General features: G+C 44.9%; 1 protein-coding gene across 2 annotated transcripts in view; it reads left to right on the top strand.

Annotated features, from left to right (window-relative positions):
• Window positions 1-21,372, top strand: part of LOC138807673 (helicase ARIP4-like) — a 62,227-nt gene that overhangs the window by 24,546 nt on the left and 16,309 nt on the right. For both annotated transcript variants that reach the window (XM_069993444.1, XM_069993445.1), the window contains exons 3-9: window positions 15,211-15,412; window positions 16,252-16,391; window positions 17,665-17,781; window positions 18,652-18,878; window positions 19,940-20,122; window positions 20,259-20,392; window positions 21,030-21,226. In XM_069993444.1, the coding sequence (XP_069849545.1) occupies window positions 15,211-15,412; window positions 16,252-16,391; window positions 17,665-17,781; window positions 18,652-18,878; window positions 19,940-20,122; window positions 20,259-20,392; window positions 21,030-21,226 (1,200 nt within the window). The remainder of the gene's footprint in view (window positions 1-15,210; window positions 15,413-16,251; window positions 16,392-17,664; window positions 17,782-18,651; window positions 18,879-19,939; window positions 20,123-20,258; window positions 20,393-21,029; window positions 21,227-21,372) is intronic.

The raw sequence follows: 21,372 nt of genomic DNA, 5'->3' as shown, positions 1-21,372 counted from the left end.
AAAATGAGGCAGGATAATATTAAAGGAAAATAATGATAACAAGTGTGTGAGTCTGGAAAAGTATCTGGTTAATTGTCACCCTGTTAAATTACCCAGAGGCCACTGCCTCAAACTGCCTTAAAAGCCAGTGGGGCCTCAGCCTGCCAAGCCTTTGTAAAGCATCCTTAACCAGTCTGTGTAGAAATCTGCAGGCAACCTAGTAGGAGGTGTGACAATCCATCGAAGCCACTGGGAGACACTGCCGCAGCCCAGTTCAGATCCAGCCCATCTCTTCCAACCTGGAGATCCCATTTGGAGCAAGCGCAAGGACAGTCATCTGGAGAAGACTACATCCATCATTTTGTGTTTCCTACAAGGCAGCTTCCTACAGTGGCTGTAAATTCTTTGCTATTTTGGCTTTGAGTGGGTCAGTCTAGCTGCTCTAGAACTCTTAAGGGGAAGTAATAGAAATATTAACTAGAAGACTTTTAGAGACATTTAGAAAAAGTTAACAGTTGTAACTTGAACTAGAAGGATAATGAAGAGCGATGGTTGGATTTGAGGAATAAGACCAGTAGATTTTTCTTACAGATGGAAGGGACGTGAGAAAAAAAGAAAAATAAGAATCACAGGTTTTTGGTCTGAGGAACTGTATGCATAATGGGGCTAAAATGAGGAGAGATAAGTGTATTTTATTAGTAAAAATGAAGAGTTTTGTTAGCACTTGTAATATCTGAGAATGCCCATCAGATATGTAAGGTAGGCAGTTGGATAAATGTAAATCTAAAGTTTCAGTAAAGAGGATAGTGTGAGGATTTACATTTGGGAATTTATTTATTTATTTATTTATTTATTTATTTATTTATTTTTGTCAGTCGTGGGACTTGAATTCTGGGCCTAGGCTCTGTCCCTGAGCTCTTCAGCTCAAGGCTAGTGCTCTACCACTTGAGCCACAGCACCACTTCCAGCTTTTTCTGCTTATGTGGTACTGAGGAATCGAACCCAGTGCTTTGTGCATGCAAGGCAAGCCCTCTACCACTGAGCCACCTTACCAGCCCAGAGAGTCTTTTCTTTTTTTTTTCCAGGCCTGGAGCTGAACTCAAGGGCTGGGTACTGACCCTGAGCCTCAGTGCTCAAGGCTAGCACTCTACCACTTGAGCCACAGTACCCTTCCAGCTTTCTCTGTGTATGTGGTACTGAGGAAATGCATGCTAGGCAAGCACTCTACCACTAAGCCACATTCCCAGCCACATATGGGAATCATTTTATAGTTTAAATATGTAGGAATAGATGATACTACCTTGGGAAAACATAGTACATGAAACTGTTAGAGAATATTGTCTAGAGCAATTTGATATTTTTTTTGGGGGGGGAGGGGAGGGTCCGTTCATGGGGCCTGAACTCTGGGCCTGGGCGCTGTCCCTCATCTCTTCAGCTCAAGGCTAGCACTCTACCACTTGAGCCACAGCTCCACTTCCGGCTTTTTTTCTTTTTTTTTGCTTATGTGGTGCTGGGGAATCGAACCCGGGCCTCATGCATGTAAGGCAAGCACTGTACCACTGAGCCACCTTCCCAGCCCCAAAAGGGTTTTTGTTTTTTACCAGACCTGGGGCTTGAACTCAGGGCCGTGGCACTGTCCCTGAGCTTCTTTTGATCAAGGATAGCACTCTACCATTTGAACCACATCACTACTTCTAGCATTGGAAATTTGTAAGAACTTGCTTTGCATTTAAATCAGTTGGAAGGTAATAAAGAAAAGTTTGAAAAACAATTGAATAAAAAAATCTGAGCCAGGTTCCTGTGGCTCACACCTGTCATCCTAGCTACTCAGGAGGCTGAAATCTGAGGATCATGGTTCAAAGCCAGCCCAGGCAGGAAAGTCTGTTGAGACTATCTCCAGTGAACCACCAGAAAACCAGAAGTGGCCCTATGGGTTAAGAGGTAGAACACTCACCTTGAGCTGAAGAGTTGAGGGACAGCGCCTAGGCCCAGAGTTCAAGCCCCAACAAAACAAAATAAAATCTGAAGAGGTATATATTGTTTGCAGGAAGAGCTAAAGATAAGGAATCACTGTCTTCAGCAGACTACTCAGCAAAATGTCATTCTGTAAGATATTCTTCAGCAACAGCAGCAAATGTTAATAGTGGGAGACAATTGAAAATGAAAAGTTAGAAGATATTTAGACTAAACTTGAAAAACAGGTATCCAAACCAAAACTAGCTTCAGAAACAATGGGAAGATTCCTCTGAAAAGCTAAGAAAAATGGAAGAGAAACCAGAAGCAGCTGCCCATGACACAGATTTGAAAAGACAAGAAGTCATTGAGCTTACTAGTACTGCCAGACAAGTGAAAATTGAGATGGATCAATACAAAGAAAAGCTGTGGGAAATGAAGGGAAGGAAAAAAAAAAAAAAGCAATGCATCTGAAAACACATGCTGTGAAAGAGAAAAGTTACAACACTACCCCGAAACTGAACTAACAGAAACCTTGCAGAAACGGGAGGCATTGAAGAATGAACTACAGAATGCTCATGGAGAATTAAAAGCTGCAGGAATTGAGAGATGTATTGCAGAAGGCTCAATTATCACTGGAGGAAAAATATACTACTATAAAGGATCCTAACAGCTGAATTTAGAAAATGCAGGTTGTAGATTGAAGACATAAAGCAAGAACTCCATGGAATGGATCAAGCCCTTAAAGAGAAAAATTGGGAAATAAAACAGAGCAACTCAGGTTACATATTTGGATATGACTATTCATGAACATAGAGGAGAAATGGAACAAAAAAACTAGAGGGTACTCTGGAAACATCAAAATTAGAACTTAAAAGAGTACACCAAACAAAATTTAAGTGAAAAATTGCCAAATGCCAAAGAACCACTTCAAGAAAATATGATACTACAAAATGAGCAAGAGATAAGTCAACTATAAAAGGAAAGTAAAAGAACACATAGCAAAGACTGAAAGAAAAATGTCCACAATTACTTGGATCACTCAGCTAACAGTAAGATAGATGAGATGTTGAATAATTGTGTTGTTTTACCTGGTATTGTCTATTCTTTCAATATGGTTCTATTTGCTTTTTGACTATAATTGTTTAAAATCTTTATCAGTGGAAATAGTAATAAGACCCCCACCGTGCAGGAGATAAGTCTAAAATCTAGTGAATTGCTCTGTTCTGTAACCTGCTGGATGTAATCAGTTAATCACCTTGAGAGAGTTTGGAGATAATCTGATTTCACAAGCCAAAGGAGGAAAAGTAGACAGTTTTAAATTCAGATTGCACAGAAGCCCCTAAAAGGAAAGTTAGAAGAAGGAAAAAAAAAAAAAACCCTTGGGAAAAGAATTGAGAAATTTAACAATGGTTTCTTCTGGATAAGGAGCATTAGAAAAGTAAGAATATTCTTAAAATGTTTGTTCCAGAATTGAAAAAGGGAGAAAGACAAACCTCAGGAAGTCTGAGTATATAGCGAAGGATAGATACGAGTATGTCTTAAAAATGGATCTTAGGGCTGGACGCTGGTGGCTCACGCCTGTAATCCTAGCTACTCAGGAGGCTGAGATCTGAGGATCGCGGTTCAAAGCCAGCCCGGGCAGGAGAGACTGTGAGACTCCTATCTCCAATAAACCACCAGAAAACCTGAAGTGGCACTGTAGCTCAAGTGGTAGAGCGCTCGCCTTGAGCTGAAGAGCTGAGGGACAGCGCCCAGGCCCAGAGTTCAAGCCCCACGACTGAAAAAAAAAAAAAAAAAAGGATCTTAGGAGTGAAGTTGGTATGTAATTAAGTTGGCTATATCCATTAATAGGGCCAGGATTGGTGCACTGATGTGAATTTTTTTTTGGGGGGGGGGTGTCTGTTGTGGGGCTTGGTCTCTGGGCCTGGGCGCTGTCCCTCAGCTCTTCAGCTCAAAGCAAGCACTCTGCCACTTGAGCCACAGCACCACCTCTGGTTTTCCAAGTGGTTTATTGGAGATAAGAATCTCAGGGTCTTTACTGTCCAGGCTGGCTTTGGACTACGATCCTCAGATCTCTGCCTCTTGAGTAGCTAGGATTACAGGCCTGAGCCACCACACCCAGCTTGTGAATTATTTATATCCATCTGAGGGTGATTTGTGTATCACTGATTTTTGTTTTTTTTTTTTTTTTTTGGGTCCGGTCATGGGGCCTGAACTCTGGGCTTGGGCACTGTCCCTCAGCTCTTCAGCTCAAAGCTAGTGCTCTACCACTTGAGCCACAGCGCCACTTCCGGCTTTTTTCTTTTTGCTTATGTGGTGCTGAGGAATCGAACCCAGGGCCTCAGGCATGCAAGGCAAGCGCTTTAACCACTGAGCCACCTTCCCAGCCCCATGTATCACTGATTTTTGATGTGGACATAAAGGCAGTAGGGAAATGTAGTAACCCAGCTCTTTTTCATTCCTTGATAACTCCTACTTCTAATCCTGAATCTCTGGCCTCCAGACATGGTCCTGACCACAGTTGAAAAATATTCCCACCCCAATGATCTTTGAGCATCTATCTGTAAACCACCAACTGTGTGACCATACCAAGTGTCCCACTGTAGGTCGGGGCTGCGCTCAGTCCTCCCAGGACAAACAGTCACAGCCAGCCAAATCTCCCTGTCACCTTTGCCTATACCTCTCTGTATTTTCTCAATTCTGAGGTCATTACAGTGGGAGGGGGGATATGTGTGGGGGGTAGTGTCCAGGGGTCCCCTCCTCTTCCCAATTCCAGAATAAGCAGCAATCTTCTTTCTTTACTGATGTTAACTTAATATCCAATCCTAACATCTGCTAAGATCCATTTTCCTTTTATATTGCCTAAATCTCTGCCCCATTACTACTTTATCTCTGACAAGGAAATGGCTATCTTAGTTTTGTTTTTCTCTGACAGCAGTACTTTTGTCCATTGTTGGTTCATTTAATTGGACTCCTGTCACTTGTTTTTATAAAGTAGAACAAGTAAAAGCGACAGAAGACTGATGATATGAGGGTACACTGTGTTGCTTAGCCATTATTTATTGTTCCTGAGGTGGCTTTAGAGACACAATGTATCTATGTCCCTTTTTTGCTTTTCATTGTCTGGATTCTTAGAATTGTATTTCTAGACACCCATACAAATCTTGTCAGATTCACATTGGCTGTTGGTTGCTACTAGTAAGGATAATGGATATACATACTGTCTTCCCTCTTGGCTTCTTGGCTTCTTAACAGATTTTTTTTTCTTTTTTTTTGTCAGTCGTGGGTCTTGAATTCTGGGCGTGGGCACTGTCCCTCAGCTTTTCAGCTCAAGTTGGGTGCTCTACCACTTGAGCCACAATGCTACTTCTGGTTTTCTGGTGGTTAATTGGAGATAAGAGTCTCATGGAAGGGGCTGGGAACGTGGTTCAGTGGTAGAGTGCTTGCCTTGCATGCTCGAGGCCCTGGGTTCGATTCCTTAGCACCACATAAGCGAAAAAAGCCGGAAGTGGCGCTCTGGCTCAAGTGGTAGAACGCTAGCCTTGAGCTGAAGAGCTGAGGGACAGCGCCCAGGCCCAGAGTTCAAGCCCCATGACCGGACCCAAAAAAAAAAAAAAAGAGTCTCATGGAAGGGGCTGGGAACGTGGTTCAGTGGTAGAGTGCTTGCCTTGCATGCTTGAGGCCCTGGGTTCGATTCCTTAGCACCACATAAGCGAAAAAAGCCGGAAGTGGCGCTGTGGCTCAAGTGGTAGAACGCTAGCCTTGAGCTGAAGAGCTGAGGGACAGCGCCCAGGCCCAGAGTTCAGGCCCCACGACCGGACCCACCCACCCCCCCCCAAAAAAAAAAAGAGTCTCATGGAAGGGGCTGGGAAGGTGGCTCAGTGGTAGAGTGCTTGCCTTGCATGCATGAGGCTTTGGGTTTGATTCCTCAGCATCACATAAACAGAAAAAGCCGAAAGTGGCACTGTGACTCAAGTGGTAGAGCGCTAGCCTTGAGCTGAAGAGCTGAGGGACAGCGCCCACACCCACAGTTCAGGCTCCACTACTGGCAAGAAAGAAAGAAAAAGAAAGAAAGAAAAAGAAAGAAAGAAAATCTCATGGAATTTCCTGCCTGGGCTGGCTTTGAACTATGATCCTCAGATCTCAGCCACCTGAGTAGCTAGGATTACAGGTGTGAGCCACAGGTGCCTGGCAGGTTTTGTTTTATTTTTTGAGACAAGGTTTTGCTATATAATCCAAGTTGACCTAGAACTATAGATCTTCCTGCCTCTGCCTCCTGATTCCTGGGGTTGTAGGCCTGGACACCACAACTGGCTTTAACTATGACATTTTGTATATGAGGTCTGAGCATCTGTGGATTTTGACAGCTTCAGGGAGTCCAGTAACCAAACTCGCATAAATACCAAAGGATGGCTATTAAAAGGGTTAAATGGCCAAGTGCCAAAAGCTCATACCTGTAATCCTAGCTACTCAGGAAGCTGAGGTCTGGGGATTGTGGTTCAAAGCCAGCCTGAGCAAGAAAGTCAGTGAAATTCTTATCTCCAGTTATCCACTAGAGAACCAGAAATGGCACTGTGGATCAAAGTGGTAGAGCACTAGCTTTGAGCCAAAGAGCTCAGGGATAGCGCCCAGGCCTAGAGTTCAAGCCCCAGACCTACCTCACCCCACCCCACCCCCCCAAAAAAATTATATGCTTTTTGCTAGGCACTGCATGCTTAGAATACTAAGTATTCAGAAACTAAGACCTAGAGGATCACGATTCAGAGTTGGCCTGGGCAGAAATAGTTGTGCGGTTTTTTATTTTGCCAATCCTGGGACTTGAACTCAGAGCCTGGGCACTGTCCTTGAGCTTCTTTTGCTCAAGGCTAGCACTCTACCACTCAGCCACATTCCCAGCCCATCTGTGAGATTTTAATCTTCAAAATAACCACCAAAAAGCCAGACTGGAGGCATGGCTAAAGTGGTAGGTAGAGGGTTGGCCAAGCAAGCTTCCAGTACCATCCCAAAATAATGTGTGTTGTTTTTTTTTAATGTAATATTTTTTTTTCTTTTTTAGATTTTGGGTGGTACAAGGTTTGAACTTAGGGCTTCACAGTTGCTAGGCAAGCACATGCTCAACTGCTTGAGCCAAGCTTCCAGTATCCCCCCCCTCCCTTTTTTTATGTGCCAGAGATTGAACCCATGGCCTTATGCTTTCTAGGTACACACTCTGCCATTGAAGCCGCATCCCCAGCCTGCAACCTTTTGTTTCTTTGTTTTGAGATGGAATCTGGTTATGTAGCCAAGGGCTGGCCTTGAACTCACTCTGTAGCCAGGCTAGCCTCCAAAATCACAATCTTCCTTTCCAAGGTCTAAGAATTGGAGGTATGCATCCAATGGGTTTGTTTTCCTTAAAAAAGTATAGTTATTCAACTCTTAGCCTCAGTAACTTTTAATTTAAAATTATTTCCCTCACTTAAGAGATGCAGTGATAAACTTTCCACTAGATACAATCCCCTATCCTTGACCAAGACAGCCATTTTAGCTATTCTAAAATTAGGAATGGCTGTGGTTAATGTAGTTTTCGCTGGTGTCCTTTGATGTGGCCCTTTTGATTTTTTTTTTAATTTTTTTTTTTTTTTTTGAGAGTGGTGGTTCTCATCCTGGGATTATTTCTTCCGTAAGGGTACAGTTTATAATGACATTTTACAAAGACATTTTTGGTTGTCATGACTTTTGGGGGTAGGGGGTTGGCATGCTCTTGGTGTCTTCTGGGTGGGGACCAGGGAAGCCACTAAATATCCTGAATTGTGTAGGACAGCCCCCGTGCCCACCCCAACAATTAATGTGGCTCAGATCTTTTCCCAAAGATTTGAGAAACCTTTTCAAAAAAGGAAACAGTTCCTTTAACCCCTTTTTATTTGTAGCTTCATCCCCTATTGGATAATAACAGCTTACTTTTATATTGGTTTTCATAGGTTACCCAAACATCTGAACAATATTATTATCCTTTCTAAAGAACTGTGTTTTGGTTGGGTAACCGCCACTGTTATCTTTTTTTTTTTTTAAGTTTCTACTTTATAATTTTTTTTTTCCTTTGCTTCTGGGTTTACTTAGGCTCTCTTCCAAACTTTTTTTTTTTCCTCTCCTCAGTTCTGGGGATTGAACCCAAAGCCTCTTCAATGCTGGCAAGTTCTCTACCTCTGAGCTGAGTTATATTCCCAACCTTCAAATAGCTTCTCCTTTTCTCCCCCCGCCCCACCCCTTCTTCTTCCTCTTCTCCTCCTTTCTTCCTTTCTTTCTCTTCCTCCTCCTCTTCCTCCCTTCCTCAGTATTTGGAGGTCTTTTTGTTTCTTTGGTTTTGTTTCATTTTCTTGCCAATGGTGGGGCTTGAACTCCCGGCCTAGGCACTCTTCCGGAGCTGCTTTTGCTCAATCCTACCATTCTACCACTTGAGCCATAATGCCACTTCCGGCTTTTTCTTTGTATGTGGTACTGAGGAATTGAACCCAGGGCTTCATGTGTGCTAGGCAAGCACTCTACCACTAAGCCACATTCCCAGCCCTTCCTTCAGTATTTCGGATTGATATCAGGCCCTTGCTTGCACTTTTACCACTTGAGTCACAGCTTGGTCCCACTTTTTATTTTTTTAGACAGAGTGCTGAATTCATTGTGTTGTGGAGAGACTCTGCATTCTAGTATTCTTCTTTAAAGATTGTTCCTTGAGGACTGAGAAGTTGGCTCATTGGTAGAGCACTTGCCTTGCATGCATGTGGCCCTGGGTTCAATTCCTCAGCACCACCCACATAAGCAGAAAAGGCTGGAAGTGGCACTGTGGCCCAAGTGGTAGAGCGCTAGCCTGGAGCTGAAGAGCTGAGGGACAGCACCCAGGTCCAGAGTTCAGGCCCCATGACTGACAAAAAAAAAAAAAAGATTGTTCCTTGATTTTAGCAGAGCAGTTATTGACTGATCCATCTTAATGAGCTTTGGTTTTGTTTGTCTGTTTTGTCATCCTGGGGCCTGAACTCTGGGCCTGGGCACTGTCCCTCAGCTCTTCAGCTCCAGGCTAGCACTCTACCATTTGAGCCACAACGCCACTTCCGGCTTTTTTTACCTATGTGGTGCTGAGAAATCTAATCCAGGGCCTCATACATGCAAAACAAGCGCTCTACCACAGAGCCACCTTCCCAGCCCCTGAGCTTTGTGTGTTTTTTTGGTTGTTGTTTATTTGTTTTTTGTCAATCATGGGGCTTGAACTCTGGGCCTGGGCGCTGTCCCTCAGTTCTTCAGCTCAAGGCTAGTGCTCTACCACTTCAGCCATAGTGCCACTTCCGGTTTTCTGAGTGGTTTATTGGAGAGTCTCACAGACTTTTCCTACCCAGGCTGGCTTTGAACCATGATCCTCATATCTCAGCCTCCTGGGTAGCTAGAATCACAGGCGTGAGCCACCAACCAGCTCCCAGCTGAGCTTTGGTTTTACACTGCTTTTTATTTTTAATATATTATTTATCAAAAAGCATGAGGTATTTAATCAAGCTCTATTTGTAGATGATGGGAGGCTGTGATTTAAGGCTTTATTAGGGAGAGCAGTATAAGGACTTACTCCCAAGCACTCCGCTGGGATGATCTTTCTGTTGTCTCAGCTGTATGGAAGAAGTGTTAATAAGGTGTTAATGAGATCTTACCACACTGGCAGGTTGGAAACTCCCCAATTCCCATGGCACTGCTCTTCCCGAGCATTGTTAAACATCGAGTTGCTTCTGCTCTCAACCCTGTAACTGATATTAAGAAGAGCCTTACTTGGGATTACTCCCAACCTTCCCCCTCTCCCCCCTCAGTTCTCTTCCCTTCAATATATTCTTCAAAACTACTCCAGCATTTATCTGTTCTGAAGTCTGACCTCGGCCTCTTCAGTTTAATAGTTCGTTGGCTGAACTCAAGGCTGTTCATGCTGTACCAAGAAATTGTCCCTGGGCAGAGTTGCTGAGCAGTTGAGCATCTCCATTTTCAAAGCTTGCAGTCTTACACTGAGAATTTGACATTGCTTTCAAAAAGTACCTTCTCGGATCTGGGAAGGTGACTCAGTAGTAGAATGCTTGCCTAGCATGCATGAAGCCCTGGGTTCAATTCCTCAGTACCATATACACAGAAAAAGCCAGGAGTGGTGCTGTGGCTCAAGTGGTAGAGTGCTCACCTTGAGCAAAAAGAAGCTCAGGGACAGTGCCCAGGCCCTGAGTTCAAGCCCCAGGAATGGCCAAAGAAGAAGAAGGAAGTACCTTCTTGGGTCTGAGCTTGGTGGTATATGCCCATAATCCAGGCATTGGGAGGCTGAGGATGTTGAGTTCCAGACCCGCCTGTATAGCAAGCAAGACCCCCATCTCACAAAGCAAACAAGCAAAACAAATGAAAAGCCCACTTTCCTCTAATTTTACTGGTTATGAGTCCACCAGAACTGGAGGTACTAATTCTAGCTCTCATAAGATGAGACAGATCTTTTTATTCTATTTTCAGGTCGGTTGTGGGGCTTGAACTCTGGGCCTGGGCGCTGTCCCTTAGCTCTTCAGCTCAAGGCGAGCACTCTACCACTTGAGCCACAGCACCACTTCCAGCTTTTTCTGCTTATGTGGTGCTGAGGAATTGAACCCAGGACCTCATGCATGCAAGACAAGCGCTCTGCCACTGAGCCACCTTCCTAGCCAAGACAGATCATTTTGAAACCCTTAAAAAAATAAAATCGAATCTCCTCAGCCAGGCATGCTGGCACATAACCTATAACAGCACTTGGGAGGCTGAAGCAGGAGGATTTCAAGTTTGAAGGCATCCTGGGCTGTGTCCTCATTATCCACATTGCAAAACTACATAGAACAAAAGGACCTCAAAGGGCTAGTTCAGGAGGAGTTGCTCCATCTGGCCCAGAGTGAAAGTTGAAGCCCTTGGCTTCTATAATGTTATATGGTTACTTTGTCATTTCAATTGACATTTCCTTTTCCACTTTTTTCTTACTCCCTTTCCTCCCCCACTATTTTGGGTAGTGCTGGGGGTCAAACCCAGGCCCTCACTCTCTACCATTGAGCTGCCATGCCTGGCCTACTTCTTTTAGAAGTATGTGCACATTTAAAAGTGTATACAGGGGCTGGGAAGGTAGCTCAGTGGTAGAGTGCTCGCCTTGCATGCATGAGACCCTGGGTTGGATTCCTCAGCACCACATAAGCAGAAAAAGCCGGAAGTAGTGCTGTGGCTCAAGTGGTAGAGTTCTAGCCTTGAGCTGAAGAGCTGAGGAACAGCGCCCAGGCCCAGAGTTCAGTTCCCACGACTGACCCCCCCCCAAAAAAAGTGGAAAATTGCTAGATTTTTTGTTTTGTGGTGTTTTTTGTCATGGGGCTTGAATTCAGAGCCTAGGCACTGGTATCTGTAGAAATGGTTTCCCTTTCCTCTTCTTGGAAGGTAGAGTGAAGCTGATATACTTTATCTCTGGTTGGACAGTGCTGAATGAAAGACTGGATTGTAGATTGCAAGGTGTTGTCTACTTCTGGCACACTGGTGTTTATTCTGCTCTGGTGGGTTCAAAGGCCTAATCTTCTGCCTCCCCTGTACTAGAGATTTCAGAAGTAGCTGTTCTGCTTTATGTGACTTTGTTTAGCTTCTCAGCTTCCTAGCTCAGGCAGCTTTAGGATACGGTAAATGACTTCAGCAGAAAATGGACAAAGATTTTGGCTCAGACCTGCCATTCCATCTTACCAGAATCTTGGCTTCTCACGTCTCTAATTTTTGCTTTTTATGGCTCTATGAAACTGTCAAAAGTTCTCATGATTTCTTTGGTGTTTAGTAACATTTCTTGTGCTTGGGTGGCTTCATTTCTAAGCTGCTTGTCCCAGCATTTCAACTTGTCAAAAAGCAGCAAGCCAAGCAGAGGCACACGCCTGTCATCCTAGCTACTCAGGAGGCTGAGATCTGAGGATCATACAGTTCAAAGTCAACCCAGACAGAAACGTCTGTGAGACTCCTATCTTCAACTAGCCACTAGAAAACTGGAAGTGGCCCTGGGGCTGGGAAGGTGGCTCAGTGGTAGAGCGCATGCCTTGCATGCCAGAGGCCCTGGGTTTGATTCCTCAGCACCACATAAGCAAAAAGAAAAAAGCCGGAAGTGGTGCTGTGGCTCAAGTGGTAGAGCGCTAGCCTTTTTTTTTTTTTTTTGGGTCCGGTTGTGGGGCCTGAACTCTGGGCCTGGGAGCTGTCCCTCAGCTCTTCAGCTCAAGGCTAGCGCTCTACCACTTGAGCCACAGTGCCACTTCCGGCTTTTTTTTTGCTTATGTGGTGCTGGGGAATCGAACCCAGGGCCTCAGGCATGCAAGGCAAGTGCTCTACCACTGAGCCACCTTCCCAGCCCCAGAGCGCTAGCCTTGAGCTGAAGAGCTGAGGGACAGCGCCCAGGCCCAGAGTTCAGGCCCCATGACCGGACCAAACAACAAACAAACAAACAAACAATCAAGTAGTAGAGTGCTAGGTTTGAGCAAAAAGAGCTCAGGGACAGCGCCCTGGCCCTTAGTTCAAGTCAAGCCCCATGACCGAACGCCCCCCCAAACAAACAAACAAATAAACAACCTGCTAGTTGTGGGTTCACTGCATCTTAATTTTTTTCTTCTCTGGAATCATGCCACTTCCACTCAATGACTTTTAAGTTAAAATTTTTTTAATGTGAAAATGAATTTCTAGTTGTTCTTAATAAAAGTATTGTCTCAAACTATATTATTTTAGCTAGAAGCAGTAGCTCTGTGTCAGCTACCAGAAAAAATCATTTCTCATAAGCAATCACTCCTGTTACCCCTTTCCTCTAATCCCTGGTAACAACCAATCAACTCTTTATCTCTATAGATTGTCTGTTAGCTAAAATATATATATTCCTTAGTGCAAATATACTACAGTTTCTATGTCCATTCATCTATTGTTGCTGGCTAAAGAGCAAGCAGTTGTAGTTGATCCCAGAAACTGAGGCTTCATTCAGAGAATACTGGGTGAGAAGGAATACAGAGAAAAAGAAGTTTGTATGTGAACTGAATGTGCTTAGAAATAGTCTATACTATGTCTGACTGTTAAATTGCTATCGCATTTGGCTCTGTTCAGCTCCTTGCCAGACAGGAAGTTGACAACCAGGCCTCATAACTTGGAAAGAATGTTTGATACAGAATCTGTCTATGTTACTGGAAGATCAGCAGGTTCTATTTTTGCTTATATTTTATTTTATTTTTTTGGTTTTCTCCTCTTAGGAGCAGTCTACTCAGGGAGCTAGAAGCCAGAAGGAAATACATTTCCAAAAGAAAAGGCAACAGCAACAAATTCCTACAACCCAACAGATCAGTTTCAGACCTTTTGATCTGACCTTCACGACCTGCCCTCTGTGCTCTGATTTTGTCCTATCTGCCTACTTTATAGCCTCGCTGCCAAGTATTTTCCAAATGGTTGCTCAATAAATTTGCTTGTGAAATAAAACCATAACAAAACAAGACCAGGAAAATATCAAAGGTCATTATCAGGGATTGGAGCATATATAGCTCAGTAAAAATGAAACCAAATAAAAACAAAATAAGACTGTTATCAAAACAAGGCCAGAGAAGCCAGCAAAAAAACAAAAAAAAAAACAACAACTTAGTGGCGCTGTAGCTCAAGTGGTAGAGCGCTCGCCTTGAGTTGAAGAGCTGAGGGACAGCGCCCAGGCCCAGAGTTCAAGCCCCACGACCGACAAAAAAAAAAAAAACTATATAAAAAAAAAACTTAATTTGAAGTGTGTCAGCTCAGCCCCAAATATAGTTGGTGAGTAGGGGAAGCTATAGTGGTGGTGGAAATGGCCATTTACATTTGCTATTTCCTTCTGAAGAAATGCTGTCCAAACAGAATATTCATTTAGCAATGAATGAATGAAACAGCTATTCATTTGGGAAGAAGAAGAAGAGCTGTGAGTTAGGACAAATGTGGAAATGCTGTGGAAGCATTTGTCCTTTGAGAAGGAGGAGTTCCTCCCAGAAAGAGTTCTTTTAAAGGAAAACAGACTTTGCTGGAGTGTTTCAAGTGGAAATTGAAGAGGACTGTTTGAAGGGTGTAGTGAATTTGGGAGAGCAGCTAGTCAGACTTGGAGCTTTATTTTGATCTCTCTCTCTCTCTCTATCAAAAAATGATTTTTTTTATGATGCTGAGGATCTAACCACAGTGCTAGGCAAGTTCACCAAGCTGCATCCCCCAGCCTCTTAGTTCTTGTGTCAGGTTGCATACATGAGCAGTTGGACCTGGCTTCCTCTCAGTAGAACATGACTATGAGCCAAGGCTCACACTAGTTGATCAAGGCTCATTAGTACTCCCTGCCACTCTTGAGCTCTTCTAGGGTAGTGCTCACCATGTTGTAAGCCCTCATTAAATAGTTGACAAGTAGAATGGGCGAATACTTCAAGGACAAAAGGCAAAGGGGCTTTATCTGAGAGTCACACACAAGTGAACATGAGCTGTATTTGGAGCCCAATTTCTTTCTTTTCTTTTTTTCTTTGTCAGTTGTGAAGCTTCAACTCAGGGCTTGGGCGCTGTCCCCAAATCTCTTTGTGCTCAAGGATTAACAAAACTTCCGGTTTTTTCATGGCTAATTGGAGATCAGAGTCTCATGGAGGCCAGCACTGGTAGCTCATGCCTGTCATCCTAGCTACTAATGAGGTTGAGATCTGAGGATCACAGTTCAAAGCCAGCCCAGGCAGGAAAGGCCATGAGACTCTTATCTCCAATAAACTACCAGAAAACAAAGTGGTGCTTTGGCTCAAGTGGTAGAGCTCTCACCTTGAGCTGAAGAGCTGAGGGACAGCGCCCAGGCCCAGAGTTCAAGCCCCAAGATGGACAGACCAAAAAAAAAAAAAAAAAAAGACTCATGGGACTTTTCTGCCCAGGCCGGCTTTGAACTGAAATCCTCAGATCTCAGCCTCCTGAGTAACTAAGACAGGTGTGAGCCACTGGTGCCTGTCTGGAACCTGATTTCTAAGGTTTTGTGCCTGAGTCTCCTAAGACCATGAAACCTCCTAATTCTTATCATCCCACTAAATCATATTAAGAGTGATGGGGAAAATGAGGTAGAGCAAAGGAAGGGGTGACATCATCATCCAAGAAGCATGGTACTCATTACCTGACTTACGGGATTCTAACACCTTTGTATAACTCCTTAATGATAACCATTTTTTCCAAGTAAAAACTAAAATAATTAATAATAATAATAATAATTTCCCTCAGTAAAGCCACCTCTTTCTTTCTCCTTGTTTTTCCCTCCAGACACATCTCTAGAAGGCATGTGTGACACTGACCATGCCCAGCTGGAGGAAGATGGGCAGCGGCCACCGCGGTGCACTTCAACTACCTCATCTCAGTCTGAGCCTTCAGAGCAGCTTAGGCACCATCAAGACAAAATCCTTGCCTCCGAGGACCCCAAAAAGAAGAGAGCTCAGAAGCCCTCTCATATGAGGAGAAATATACGGTGAGCTTTGCTCAGGGTAAGGAGAAAGGGGAGGGAAGAGGGATACAAGACCTTTATCATAAGCCTGGCAGTGGCAGAACTGGTTAGGGCAAGAGAATTCGCTAACGGCAAAAAATGCCCATCTGTGTACCTTCATTATAACAGTAAAAGGTGCCAGGTCCGATGAAGCAACCTGTAACCTCAGTACTCAAGAAACTTTTAACACAAGGAGGGTCCAGGTAGACTGAGTTCCAGGTCACCCTGGACTAAATAGTGAGATTTGTCCTCAAACAAAACCCCAATAGTGAAGGTACAACTCAGGTCCAGTGGACTTGGCTACAGAGAATGGATGAAGAAAGGCCTTCACCACCATCAAGGAGCCCTCAGTGTGGCCCAAGGGGAAAAAGATGCTAGGAACTCGTCTTCCCACTTTTTTCCTGTGTTTTTTCATTTGTCTCCCAGTGTCCACAAAGCTGAAAACCAGCAGCAGCTGTTGTACTCTCCATCTTTTATATGTGCTACGTAGAGAAAACGGGGACCAAGAGCTGGGAATGTGGCTTAGTGGTAGTGTTCTTGCCCAGCATGCATGAAGTCCTGGGTTCGATTCCTCCTCACTACCACATACACAGAAAAAAGGCCAGATGTGGCACTGTGGCTCAGGAGGTAGATCGCTAGCCTTGAGCAAAAGAAGCTCAGGGACAGTGCCCAGGCCCTGAGTTCAAGCCCCAGGACTGGCAAAAATTTTAAAAAATAAAATTAATGTTAGCGTTGTTTTTTTCTTTTATTTACCTATAAGTACGCCTAAATTTTGTTTTTAAAAAATCTTAAGTGGACCCAAACACTCTCCTTTAAATGTTCAGAAAGCTACTCCGGGAGGATCAATTGGAGCCCGTTACCAAAGCAGCACAGCAGGAAGAATTGGAAAGAAGGAAGCGTCTGGAGCAGCAGAGGAAAGATTATGCAGCCCCCATTCCCACTGTTCCCCTGGAGTTCCTACCTGGTAAGCAATGTTTGCCGCAGGAAGGGCCCTTACCTCTAGGGAGAAGAGAGATGTAAGCTTCCACAGAGGTTAGAGATAGGTCTGGAATATTATTGTGAGTTCTTAGGTATCTTTTAAAGTCCTTTAGTGGGGCCAGGAACACATTCCTGGCTCAGTGGTAGAGTGCTTGCCTAGCATTCATGAAGCCCTGGGTTCAATTCCTTGGTACCACATAAACAGAAAAAGGCAGAAGTGGTGCTGTGGCTCAACTGGTAGAGCGCTAGCCTTGTCCAAAAGAAGCTCAGGGACAGTGCCAGGGCCCCAAGTTCAAGCCCCAGGACTGGCAAAAATAAATAAAAATAAAGTCCTTTAGCTTCTTGAAAGCACACAGTCAGAATTGTCACTGGAAAAAGTAAATAGATCCAGGCACCAGTGGTGGTTTACACCTATCATCTTAGCTACTCAGGAGACTGAGCTCTGAGGATCACAGTTTGAAGCCAGCCCAGGCAGGGAAGTCCATGAGATTCTTATCTCCAATGAACCACTGAGAGGCTAGAAGTAGAGATGTGGCTCAAGAAGAGTAAAGCATTAGCCTTGAGCCAAAAATAATAATAATAAGCAGGAAAATCCGTGAGACTCTTATCTCTAATAAACCACTAGAAAACCGGAAGTGGTGCTGTGGCTCAAGTGGTAGAGTGCTCGCCTTGAGCTGAAGAGTGCAGGGACCAGCACCCAAGCCCAGAGTTCAAGCCCCACAACCGACTGGAAAAAAAAAAGATGTATAAATATGGGTTCCTCACATTGATTTCACTAAGATCCCCCCCCCCATGGAATTTAACATACCATGGACTAGGACCTTTGCTGGTTGTGGGGTGGAAACAGGAAGTAAGATTCAGTTCAGAAAGAGGACTGAGGTTTTAAAACACCCTTTACTCCGTTCCCCCTGGAAATTCCACCAGAACAGCATGGGAGCCGGGTGCCAGGCTTATGCCTGCCATCCTAGCTACTCAGGAGGCTGAGATCGGAGGATCACGGTTCAGAGCCAGCCCCCGCAGAAAGTCTGTGAAACTCATATCCAGTGAACCACCAGAAAACCGAAAGTGGCGCTGTGACTCAAGCGGTAGAGCACTTGCCTTGAGCTGAAGATCTGAGGGACGGCGCCCAAGCCAAGTTCAAGCCCCACAACTGACCAAAACAAACAAACAAAAACCAGCATGGGGAAAGGGTGGTAGATCATTCTGGGAAATATGCTTGAGCTAACTGCAGCTTGACATTCACTTCCATCTTTTCCTAGAGGAAATTGTCTTACGTGCGAGTGAAGGTCCCCAGCTGCCTCCTCGGGTCTTGGCCCAGGAAGTCATTTGTCTGGACAGTAGCAGCGGCAGTGAGGATGAGAAAGGCAGTCGAGATGGTAAGATTCCTCCCCTGCCCCCGATTGGTGTTCCTCCTGAGACTGGCTATGCTTCTCAGGACGTTTAGTCCTTTTCCCTCCTTTGGTTTGGAACCTACTCTTGACCAACTTCCCTTAATCATATATAATGTGAGTTCTTCCTCATCAGGTTCTGTGTTCTTCTCCTCTAACAACTGGCAGTAAATTTCTCTCTGCTCCCTGGGTTTGTTTCTACTTATGTTATTTATACTGGGGGAGATTTCATTGTTAATTGTTACACACCACATGTTTGCACCGGATTCCAATCCATCTGACCCTCTCTATCAGACCCCCTGAAAGATAGTATCTCCACAAAATTTTCCTTGTTTTGTTTTGTTTTCTTTTTTTTTTTTTTTTTGTGGGGGGGGTCCGGTCGTGGGGCCTGAACTCTGGGCCTGGGCGCTGTCCCTCAGCTCTTCAGCTCAAGGCTAGCGCTCTACCACTTGAGCCACAGCACAACTTCCGGCTTTTTTCTTTTTGCTTATGTGGTGCTGAGGAATCGAACCCAGGACCTCAGGCATGCAAGGCAAGCACTCTACCACTGAGCCACCTTCCCAGCCCCCTTGTTTTGTTTTCATATGTGCAAATAATCGATTTTGACAGTATTCCACCTCCCAGATCTTCCCTACCAGCCCATCCCCCTCCTGCTAGTCCCCACCCTCCCTGTGTCCATTTCTCCCCCAACCCCCTTACTGATCGACAGCTTTCCGAGTTTCTCTGTGCTGCCCTCCTATTTACTTGCAATGGATTACCAAGTTATTCACCCACTTGCTATTTTCATTCTTCTCCACCTTCTCCTTTTGAGTGGTGTCTTAGTTTGATTTTTCCCCCCCGCCCCCTTTCCTTTCTCAGAGGTGATTGAACTGAGCTCTGGGGAGGAGGACACTCTGCACATTGTAGACAGCAGCGAGTCCGTCAGTGAGGAGGACGAGGAAGAGGAGAAGGGTGGCACCCACGTGAATGACGCCTTAAATCAGCATGATGCTCTTGGGCGGGTCCTTGTCAACCTGAACCACCCTCCAGAGGAGGAGAATGTCTTCCTGGCCCCACAGTTGGCACGGGCCGTGAAACCTCATCAGGTACAGCAAATGTTCACCCTCTTATGCTTGCCTTGCTGGGAACGTTTGTCTGCTTGCTGGTGATAATTAGCATCATAGCCTTCAAAGTACTAGTCTGATCCCATAATCAGCTATTAGGCTCTATCTTTCTTCCCAGCAGTTCCATGCTTCAAGATTCTTCTGGCGGGCTGGGAAGGTGGCTTAGTAGTAGAGTGTTTGCCTAGCATGCATGAAGCCATGGGTTGGATTTCTTAGTACCACATACACAGGAGAGAAAAAAAAGCCAGAAATGGCACTGTGGCTCAAGTGGTATGGTGCTAGCCAAGAAGCTCAGGCCCTGAGTTCAAGCCCCAGGACTGGCAAAAGAGAGAGAGGGGGGAGAGACAGAGAGACACTGACTGACTTTCCTGGAGAGCGGGGCTTTGATTAAGAAGGTGTGATCCAAAAGACACAGTAGAGACATTCTGATAGGAGCAGAACAGTTTGTGTTGATCCAGGGCCTGGAACCAGGACTAATGAATGAAAGTCTCATGAAGTCAAGAGATTTACTCAGCATAAGACCCACTTCTTACGGACAGATCACCTAGAGGAGATACCCTCCCCCAGGCCCAGGCAGTCCGAATGAGAGACCCTGTCAGGAATTTGGTGCTGTGGACTCTTATAGAGAAGGGACATTGGGCTGGAAAGATGGCTCAGTGGTAGGGGGCTTGCCTTGCATGCCTGAGGCCCTGGGTTCGATTCCTCAGCACCACATAAGCAAAAAGAAAAAAGCGCTGTGTCTCAAGTGGTAGAGTGCTAGCCTTGAGCTGAAGAGCTGAGGGACAGCGCCCAGGCCCAGAGTTCAGGCCCCACAACCAGACCCAAAAAAAAAAAACAAGGGACATTATTCCTAGGCAATGCTTTATTCTGTATTTTGTATAAAACTAACATCAGGATACAGGGAAATTTCTCTGACTGTTCTAGCTAACTGTGAGAATAGCTACTCACTTGCTTAATTCTGATGCAGTTTCAAAGTGAGTAGAACTAGAGGCCAGGTCTTTCCTGAGGTCCTCTGACATTTATCTTGTTTTTGTTTTTGTCAGATTGGCGGGATCCGGTTCCTATATGATAACCTAGTTGAGTCCCTGGAAAGGTTTAAGACCAGCAGTGGCTTTGGCTGTATCCTGGCTCACAGCATGGGTTTAGGGAAAACTCTGCAAGTTATCTCCTTTGTTGACGTCCTCTTCCGCCACACACCAGCCAAAACAGTCCTTGCCATTGTGCCGGTAAGAGTTTGGGGGAAGGCTTCACCTAGTGACCCTGCTGAGAAGAATTCTGGGTTACTGAGCCCTGTAAAGCTTCATGTGAAGTCAGCTTTGAGCTTACTCCTTAAATCTCTTTTTGGACTTGGCTTTCTGACAGGTTAATACTCTCCAGAATTGGCTGGCAGAGTTCAACATGTGGCTTCCGGCTCCTGAAACCCTTCCAGCTGACAACAAGCCTGAAGAAGTCCAGCCTCGCTTCTTTAAGGTTCACATCTTGAATGATGAGCACAAGTAGGTCGTCTGTTCTCTGCTCTGTGGCCCTTCATCCCTTTTAGATTTCCCCCTAGGACCTGGATGTCAGAACAGTATGTTTTAAGTGTGTGTGGTGTCTTCCTAGATTCTTTCTGCCTTCTTTGGTTGAGTTATTGTTTGTTTCTTGCTGTTTCACCACCATCAGTGATCCAGTACAAGTACCTCTGGGATGCAAGGAGGTTCTTGGGCAACTGGCCAGTTCTGTGCTTGTCATATGAAATCTTTGGCAATCAGAGTCTCAGGGAACATCAACATAGCTTTGATTGTAAGGAATTCTTCCTGAGAGGTAGCAAAAAACAATACTTTATCCCTGTTCACCTTAAAAAAATAAATAAATAGAAGAAACCGGGCACCAGTGGCTCACATCTGTCATCCTAGCTACTCAGGAGGCTGATATCTGAGGATTGCGGTTCAAAGCCAGCCTGGGCAGGAAAGAGTGTGAGACTCTTATCTTCAGTGAACCACCAGGAAACTGGAAGTGGTGCTGTGGCTCAAGTGGTAGAGAGCTCACCTTGAGCTGAAGAGCTGAGAGACAGTGCCCAGGCCCAGATCAATCCCCACAACTGGACCAAAAAAAAACCAACTTTGCAGAAATTCTCTCTCTTTACTCTTGTAGGACAATGGCATCTCGTGCTAAAGTGATGGCCGACTGGGTGTCAGAAGGTGGGGTGATGCTGATGGGGTACGAAATGTACAGACTCCTCACTTTGAAGAAATCCTTTGCCACGGGCCGACCAAAGAAAACCAAGAAACGATCTCATCCAATCATCATTGACCTAGATGAAGAAGATCGACAGCAGGAGTTTCGGAAAGGTGGGCAGCCCCTGTTGGAAATTACTCCTGAGAAAAAAAGAATTTGTGTCTGTAATGGCACCTAGCTGGGTATTCAAGGAAGTCTTGAAATTAATTATGGTTAAGAACTAGAAATCCTGATCCTCCAGGATTGTTTGGGCAACCTC

Source organism: Dipodomys merriami, unplaced genomic scaffold, assembly GCF_024711535.1.
Source record: "Dipodomys merriami isolate MVZ:Mamm:240054 unplaced genomic scaffold, mDipMer1.0.p SCAF_427, whole genome shotgun sequence".
In the NCBI taxonomy this organism is placed as follows: domain Eukaryota; kingdom Metazoa; phylum Chordata; class Mammalia; order Rodentia; family Heteromyidae; genus Dipodomys; species Dipodomys merriami.
The sequence above is the reverse complement of the archived record's forward strand: the minus strand, read 5'-3'. Positions and strand labels throughout refer to the sequence as shown.